The sequence below is a fragment of the Penaeus vannamei genome, chromosome 15 (genome assembly GCF_042767895.1).
Source record: "Penaeus vannamei isolate JL-2024 chromosome 15, ASM4276789v1, whole genome shotgun sequence".
Lineage (NCBI taxonomy): Eukaryota > Metazoa > Arthropoda > Malacostraca > Decapoda > Penaeidae > Penaeus > Penaeus vannamei.
In genome coordinates this window covers 3013445-3023444 of record NC_091563.1, presented here as the reverse complement: position 1 = coordinate 3023444, position 10000 = coordinate 3013445, and the positions used below count along the sequence as shown (strand labels likewise).

Below are 10000 nucleotides of genomic sequence, written 5' to 3'. Positions count from 1 at the left end.
CTGGGGATATTGACTTATAAACGTTGATTATATTTAGATCACTTTCTTAAATTTTATTTTTTATTTCTCCAAGGAGTTTATTAGTCACGTTTATTGGTCCTTTTTTCTCCTCTCTCTCTGTACACACACCCACACACACACATATACACACACACAGACACACACACAAGGCAGTCCATTTGTATATATATTCGTTCTCCTCTCTTACTGACAATACAGATGCATTGATATCAACTACAAATCTTGGAAAAAATGTGTACATCTATCTATATGTTTGCACACACACACACACATATATATAATATATATATTATATATATGTATGTATGTATGTATGTATGTATGTATGTATGTATGTATGTATGTATGTGTGTGTGTGTGTGTGTGTGTGTGTGTGTGTGTGTGTGTGTGTGTGTGTGTGTGTGTGTGTGTGTGTGTGTGTGTGTGTGTGTGTGTGTGTGTGTACACACATCATATATCTTAACAAATGAACACACAGACTTACGGAGAAGGATGCTCAACACTTTCCAGAAATCAAACCCGACAGAGACAATTAACATTTTATTGTGTCCTCAAGATACAAATAAACTCTCGTGAGGAGTGAAGGCGTCGCATGGAAGAAACCGTTACGCAGGGAGGTTAGAAGAACACGTCACCTGAAAGTTTAGCTACGAAGCCATGCCAGGGTCGGTGAAGGAGTGCTCTGGGTGTGCTTGTGTGTGTGTGTGTGTGTGTGTGGGCGGGTGGTGGTGCTTGGTGTTCTGGCGTCATCAACTTACGGACTTTTTTTACACACACAAATAAGGGAGAATGGGGGAGGAATGAATGAAATGCGCGGGGGTGTTTTCCTTTTTTTTGTAATTTCTCTTAAAAGGTTGCCAGTGAAAGATGATTCTCCTCGTTGGTGGGTTTGATTAATATGGCAGACTTTTTCTTCTCTTTGGAAAGTTTGACTTTACATGAGTATCCCGTACTTAATGACTGGTATTATCATGACTAATCTTAATCAATGAAACGTCTTGTAATAAATAGTATATAAGACCGTCTCCAAGCACATAACCATAAGGATTCACTGGGTCCTCGTACCTTCATTTGTTAACTAATGGCCTACCTCTTCCTCGGTGCAATACCAAAATATCAAAATGGTTTTAAGACACAATTAGTGGCTCGTAATTTGTAAGAAAAAGAAAATTGTTGATGACTCCATAGAAAGTCCTTTAAAGTTCTATTTCGGGTTTTGGATATGCCGTCTGCAGTGTAAAGTGTAGGAAGTAATGAAGTGTTATCATGTGCTTGGAAGACAAGAGTTTTTTTGAGATTATATATATATATATAATTTCGCACATGTAAACAGAAGTATCCAACACAAAATAAAATGGTATTTATCGTGAGTGTACATGTCTGTAGTTCTTGCAAGTGGAGGGAGTGGGAGTGGGTGGCGTAGGACTTTAATAGAAAATTAAAAGGAAAATGGCGAACATAAACAGAGCACTCAAACACCGAAGCAACATCGACAAACAAGAGAAGCCGGGACAATTCAAAGCCACGCCGGTACTGGAACAACAGGAACACTCATTTCCAGGACACAAAAAGTCATATACTGGAATTAGAAAGGTCGGTTATACAAAACCACACATCTCCATCTTAATGAGAAACAGATGAACACTTAATACACATTGGTTACACTTTTTTGTTAAGCAATGAGTTCATTTCTTTTTTTATATTTTTACTGTATTTGGTTATCATATGTGTATATATATTTTATTTTTCTACCTGATCCCACCCCCTGATTCATCCATGAACAAATGGAGATGAATTGAGAATGAAAAGACTGTGTTCCTCGTATCCAACTCGGCCGAGATAGTCAAAGAAGAGAAGGTTACTCTCGAGCACCGCCTGGGAATCGTGACTACCTGACCTAAGGCGCATTTTTGTTGGCTAAAATGTGCAAACTGCTCAAAACACTTTTTTATGGCCGGAAAGACTTTCACAATACATTCCTTGGGCATACTGGCCTTTGGTTGTATTCAGCAACCTCCGCGGACATAAAGAATGAAGCGATTATTATCCATATTGTCTTCACCAAAAACAACCTCAGTTTGGAGGCATTTTAGATCCGCTCTATGAAAATGAAATCGATTGTTTTTTCTTCCTCTTTGTCTTCAACAGATTGCAGCCATTCCCACAAAAAGACTCCTCTTAATTATACTTGATGTCGCACTTGTGAAAAATAGCTACACAATGTTTATAGTGTGACCTACTCACTTGGATGCCTGCTCTATACAGTTAATGCTGAAAGTCGAGTATTGAGGGTTAATATCACGCGTCTTGTGTAGCCAAGTGCTTGGGCTAGCCGGCTCAGTCTATGGCCTTTCTATTATATTGAATGTATTTGATCTCGATGATGCTAAAAGTCATCTCTTTTATGGAGACTTGTTCCTAAAATACATTCTCTAAGGGAAACCTTCAGTACTTGTATTTCTTTATGAATCAACATGACACAATCTGTAGGTGGGACGTGACTACATCATGAAAGCTGAGTAACTATAAGATCATTACAGTCACAGCATATATAGTATACTTCTGTGGTAGTAATTACGACATTAACACGGACGCATTATCTATGATCTATATATTATTATCAACATCTTGCCTGTTCCACTGCTAAAAAAAAAAAGAGAAAAAAAGTCAAAGGCTGATGAAAGATAAACCAATGACCTTGCAAGAGAGCTACATAGGCGGACACAGGTGTGCGTGACCTGCAAGGCAAGTAATATTGACCTACAAGACTCCACTCTACTCCTACATTCCCGCTGAGCTTACCTCAGGCAGCGCTGGTCAGACAACAGCAAGACGTTCAGGTCACTGTTCTCCCGGCTACGGGTCAGAGATCAGGCCCACTGAACCATTTGACTCACTGTCCCCAGAGTATTATTAAATATTTGTTAAAAAAAAGAAAAGAAAAAAATCATTATTCATCCCTGCTTCAGAAACCAGAAGCTAGAAGTTTGTCTTTGAAAAAATATCCTTGCTCTGAGATTCTTTTTTTAAAGTTTATTATGCAGGTTACAGTATTTGCGAATGACCTAAAAAAGTCCATTGAAATGGCGCTTCATCACATAGCATTTCAAAATTTTCCGATGGAGTTGAGCAGGTGGTTCTCCTGTACCTGACCTAAGCTGACCCGTGGATACAGGTCATCAGCTTCCCCTCACTAATGACCCCAGGGCGAAAGGTCTCCCCTCACTTATGTGTGACGGATGCTTCCTCGGCACCGTCTTGGGGCGTGTGCTCTCTCTACGAACTCGGAGCTGACTCGTGCAGGATGATCTATACAAACCTGGAGAGGATCGGTGCATTTGCTTCAAGGATTAGTTCAGATTTAGTGCTTTGTTAATTAGTGGACTTTTGTCGTGCGAATGTGCTCAGTTTGGAGAAAAAAAGTGAAATAAAAACTTACACTAGTATCCTTACACTAGTATCTTCTTCAAAAATATATCTTTACATTACTTTTGGACAGTCATCTCACATGAATCTTTCTGGCTACAGCCACTATATATGGACAATGCATGACTAATGAGGGATGGTAATTCCTTTACATTCAATTTGAGAATGGTGAAAAAACATCTAACAAACATGAAACAATCATTAGGTTTACCTGCTTTTCTCATGAAAATCTAGAGGATTATAATCCATTCACTTTTTCAGTCCTATTTCATTCATAAGCATAATCTAAATTTTTACGAATACATTATTTTCAAATACTATTTGATACTGTAAGGTGTTCAAAACTTGATTCTTGAAGAGTTCGTCGCTGAACATGATGACTTACCATCCCCCTCCTGTGTGCCTGTGGGTAAGGCCCAAACACACAGCCTGAGGAATATTGTCGAGGAAAATCAATGACAAAAAAAAACTTGTCCTGATAACCTCTTAAAGCACCAGCTTTTAAAAGCCTTAGTTGGAAAGTATAGATGTCACACAAGAGCTTTCCAATACAAGATATGACCAAGAGAGTTAAAGCACACTCTGTTGTTTTGAGGAACTTTTTTCTTTAGTGGCGGAACAGGGCTTGATTCAGCTAGAGAATGTGTGTATGTATGTATGTATATGTGTGCGTGCGTGTGTGTGTGTGAGTGTGTGTGTGTGTGTGTGTGTGTGAGAATACACACACAGACACATAAGCATATAATCATAATGGTATGAAAGATTAGCTATCTTCTCCAAACCTGAATCGAAGCCCTTATGCTTTAGCTGCATTCCAAAACAGTGACAGCAGAACAAACATGCCTGGAATGCTTTCTATAAAAAGGTAATGATATAACGTATAGGTCTGCAAGACGTGGTTGGTGTGAGTTCCTGGTGGGTTGAGGACAAGACTCTAATTGGTGCGGGGTGCTGGTTGGTCCACAGTCTGGGAGACCTCTCGCCCTTCTTAACTTGGCCCTTAACTGATATAGTACCTAAAATTGCCCATTATGAAATGAATTACAATGCAGGGATTCTGTCATAATACAAGGTAGCATTTCCCTATATAAATAAATTCTGAAGTATGGTACCATGAAATAATTGCACGGAAGGTATTCTAAACATTCCTTGGTTTACTAAATCTTCCTAATTTCCTCACAGTATTATAACTGATTGCCAACTTCAGACACGGAAACTTGGCCGGAAGGCAAAGTTCCTCGCTAAAAGTGGAGACATACACAGTTCTATATAAAGCATCAGTAATTTCTGTATTAGCAAAATTTCTCCACTACTCATCAATAACCTACAGGGATCATTTCCATATTATGCAGTTTATAGAGAAGGAACCCACATGAAAGAGATGAGAAAGAAAATCCACGGGAGAAATACCACAAGAACAAAGATTCAAGAAGTTTACAGTGCACACAAGCCCGTAGTTGACAATTTTCACCTATGGTCTACAAATGATAATATATAAATGAGTATATCTACACCTGCATTATCACCTGGCAGCCAAAAATATGGTTGCTCTTGTGACACAAAATCCTTAAAAAGAAATAGCAGGTATACATTTAAATATGTTGAAACCGGACAAATAATAAAAGTATGTACTAATCAGGTTGCGGTACATACACTGCGGTTAACTGAGAGTGGACATAACTCTAACAATTTTTCCAATGTGCATCTTGTAATTAAATGGGAAAGTTATGATAAAGTGAAAGTGGAGATGCACAATATATACTAACTAGAAAATAACAACAAACAGGAAACAGTAGGATCAAATATGTGCACCATGAAAACAATATATGTACTAAGAATACATGCACAATATGCTCAACAAAGGACTATTGTTATGCCATATAATCATACACAGAAGTATGCACATCAATAAACTGCTACAGCATGTACACATTATCAATTGAAAGACACTTGGCTGCAGATCTTAAGCAAAATACTTAATGAACGTTTATGATTACCAGTTAAAATGCCATCTTTCACCTTGGCAAGATTCAACATTTTTTTTTTTAATCTCTAATGGCCATTTGACCTAAAACTGCAGCGAAGCTTGAATTATTTGCCCTAATTTCACATCGGATCATCGACCCGATGAACATAACTGAATAATTTTCTCTCATAATGCAACTACATTTATCTGCAATCCACAACAGGTAGAGAAAAGAGCATAACATATCTCTATGGGAAGAATAATGGCATTCAAGTTCTCTTCGGTGAGCATGAATGTGGATCGACCAAACCAGGAGTCTGAGCTGCCTGTGACTGTTTTAAAAGATGACTCAGTGTGAATTCCGTTACTCTTCTTGCTGAATATGTATATGCAATTCTCCTGCAACCGGGCTATCATCCAGTAGAAACTTGACAACAAGTACAAGTTATAAGATCAGAAAAACAATACCGTACAGTAATTTACATGTACAATGGGTTACTAAAGAGTATGTAATTATCCACATGGAATAAAACCATCTTGATTCTTTTTTTTAAATATCCTTAAATATCTTCTAGTTTCGAATTATGGACTCCAGTTTACCATGCGACTACAACAGTACATGTATAGCACATCATGATGAATATTTACATATCTGAAAATTATTAACCTTCAATCTAATAGTATCTTTCTTTTAAGTGTAATAAATGTGATACCAAATGTTTGCTAATTCTAAACAAAACTTTGTCATGCCAATGCCTCTTTGAAAACTAAGAGATGGTAGCAATACACCATCTTCAGGGACTGTTAGAAGAGCTGATGAACTTACGTATCAATCTGTTCGGAAACAAAGGGTTTTTGGAATCTTGTGCCATATCTCATTTTGATAATGTCTAAATAATTTAGTATACTAATTTCCCCCCCCCACTCTTTTCTCTTTTCATTCCCTCTCCAATGCTTAATTTGTATTACCCTTAACTTTACTGAAGTTTTCAATTTCATCTAAAAGATTTAAGAGTCATGTCTTAATCTGTAAATCTTCTGGAGCTGCAATATCAGCTGTACAAACATCCCTAAAGATACTGTGCTGCTATTCAAGCGATAACAAGACCGTCCTACTGTAGCAGAAATTACACGTCATCACAGCTGAGGCATCAAGCCCCTAATACTGTTGTATATATCTATATATATATTTATATGTCTTGGATCAAAGAAAAAATATTAAACCACTAATAACAATAAAGAAAAAACATCACAATTGAGTTGATATTACCTTCTCGAGGTAAGAATAAAAAGTATAACAAGTGTAAATTACCCGAGTGATATGCCACTCCCTTGATATGGATTCTTATTTTTGGTAAATATTCTTCACCTGGGAATCTTGCTACGATTTCCTATTGGTAAAAATTCCTATACTCTAATCACAAAACATAAAATGGCATGAACTCATCTTGAAAAAAATGAAGATTACTATTTGTCTATGAGCCAAAATGTCTAGTAAAATTATCTGATAGATCTACGCTACATATAAGTAAATTCTTTAATAAATATAGTACTCTCCATTTGAATACCTCATTGAAGTTTGTAGTATTACTTTTTATAAGATTTGATATTAGCAAAAAAGACCTTTTTGGTACTATATAAAGCATGAATCAGGTGTCAAAATGATGAGAGAAATACAGTGACCAAAATAAAGAGAGGATTTACAACATAATTAGGTTCTTATTTATCTTAGTAATATAGGAGCATTGATATTTTAGTATTGTCCATAGAAACACAATGATTACACAAACCAACCAATCATCACTGATTTGATATATGTACAAAGATAAAAAACTCACATCATCGTTATTTTCCTTACAAGTACGTTTTCCCAATTCAGTATTGACTCTGCTGTCTTTTTATAACACTTTTTCCAAAAAGGATTTCCTCTTAAACATTCCAGCCGAAGAGTGTGTCACTGACCCTCTTCGTAAGGTCCAGCAGCACAAGGTAAGTCTGAAGAATTTTAAACCTTATGCTAAAGGTGGGTTAGGGGTGTCATGCCTGGAAAAGAGGAGCATTCTTATACACTCCCAGAGTGAGAGAGAGAAAAAAAACTGTATTGTCTCTTCTTTACAAGTCAACACTGGACTGGGTCACTTAAGCAGTTCAAAATAGGGGTTCTCATCCATGTGGGAAGAGCCAATTGAGAATTTCCCTGGAACAACTGCAGTATCTTGCCTTGCCATTTTCTGCTTTCTCTTCTTGTCATGGATGCACTTGATCGCTGGTGAAGAATATTCTAAAAACTCTAGGATATATTTTGGTTGAACGAAGCCCTTATCTCTTAACATTCAGTCTGCTATGTTCAGAAACAAACTTTTCAGACTCTGGTTATTATAAGATAGGAGTGTTGTTTCCTGACAGACTGCACCTTCTGGTATATCCATAAGAAAATCACACAGTATGTACACACGAGAAAGAGGAAATGTCCCCTATATAAAGAGAGTATTAAGTAGGTCTTATAACAGATTTATTCATATTCAGAGTTCAACCTCTCAAATACTCATCCTTGCACAACTAGTTAAAAAAAGCTCTCAATACACAAAAAATTCTCTCCCCTTCCCTAGATCACAATGTAGACCAATATATTAATACTAAACGAAGCAAATGAAACACTACTTCGACATAACACCATTGATTTTTTCCTCCACATGCCTTTGCTACTGTAGTCAACAGAACTATCACGAGTGGAGCTTGAGAGTATTACACACATGTGCCAGCACCAGCAGTGTTAACATGGCCGCTGATGGAAGGGTGAGAGAGCCAGCTCCTCCACACTGCTTGATCTCGTGTTCCTGAAATGATAACATCCATGGCTGGTATGAGACAAAGTATTGAGTTGCAGCTGTCAGATCTGTGCCTAACTAAAGTCTATTAAATGTGAGCAAAAATATCAAGTGGGAAAATATTTTGAATGACTCTATTATTCTGAATAAAGAAAGAAAAAGAAAAATCATAAATTTGGCTTTGCCCAAACGCACTTGAAAATTAACACTGATATATGTATCAAAAAGCACTGATGAGTATAATTGACTAATGACCATTTCAGAATCAAATCATAATAAACTTATCATTACCTAAATAATATTTACAATAAATAAAAATTTAAAAAATCAGTTCATAATTCCAAGCACTTATCCCCAACTTGCTAATATTGTATGCCTGAGAAATATCTAGCAATATCTTAGTCAAAAACTTGAGTCACAAAACTCAACTTGATTGCATGGTACATGTGAATTCCCTGTGTAACCTCTTACTGTTAGGATCTTCAAAACGTAGTAATGTCCTTAGTGAAATTCTGCACATATACATTTGACTGTCTCACTCTCACTCTCACTCTCACTCTCTCTCTCTCTCTCTCTCTCCCTCTCTCTCTATCACACACACACACACACACACACACACACACACACACACACACACACACACACACACACACACACACACACACACACACACACACACACACACACACACACACATTCACACATTCACTCACTCACAGACACACAGACACAAATACAGACACAAATACAGACACACACACACATACACACACACACACACACACACACACACATTCACACATTCACTCACTCACAGACACACAGACACACAGACACAAATACAGACACAAATACAGACACACACACACACACACACACACACACACACACACACACACACACACACACACACACACACACACACACACACACACATTCACTCACTCACTCACTCACTCACTCACAGACACAAATACAGACACACACACACACACACACACACACACACACACACACACACACACACATACAGACAGACACACACACAAAAATACAGACACACACACACACACACACACACAAATACAGACACACAGACACACAGACACACACACACACACACACACACACACACACACACACACACACACACACACACACACACACACAAACACACAAACACACACACACACTCACTCACTCACTCTCTCTCACTAAGAAGCCAGTCTACTCCTGTGCACATTTTATAATGATACTTTTATGCAAAGTATAATATATAGCACATATTATTACTCATATATTACTCTTCAACAGGGCTTTAGAAATGTGCACTAAAGCATATACATAATCATCATGTGCATTTGACTTTGCAGATTATTTGAATAATGTTTATGAAGAACTGCATTAAATATTTTGGTTGAAAATAGATGATCATATGAAATTAGGTCAATATGCTTTAAATTAGAGCAATTACCAGTGTATTGATATTACTGACCATTTTAGACGACAAACACAATGTATGATCAGAGGGAACCTTGTACAGTTAGTCAGAATAAAAGTTTTTAAAAAGTTACTAATCTTTAAATGATCCAGTCAGTGGCAACACTACGATACATTAACTCCTCAAAACAGGACATCACAAAAAAGGTCAGACACGAGTACTTAAAAAAAAAAAAAAAGATGATAACAATAATCAAAAAGGTTGAATACTTTACGTCAAAAATGAAAAAGAACAAATTTCTATTTTACAATACGTCAC

The 10000-nt window shown here is 37.0% G+C and overlaps 1 protein-coding gene across 1 annotated transcript in view; it reads right to left on the bottom strand.

Moving 5' to 3' along the window:
- Window positions 1-548: 548 nt before the first annotated feature.
- Window positions 549-10000, bottom strand: part of LOC113824452 (voltage-dependent calcium channel subunit alpha-2/delta-3) — a 143840-nt gene continuing 134388 nt past the window's right edge. Inside the window, exon 36 of the mRNA XM_070130898.1 lies at window positions 549-8250. Coding sequence (XP_069986999.1) covers window positions 8137-8250 — 114 coding nt within the window. The 3' untranslated portion in view covers window positions 549-8136. The remainder of the gene's footprint in view (window positions 8251-10000) is intronic.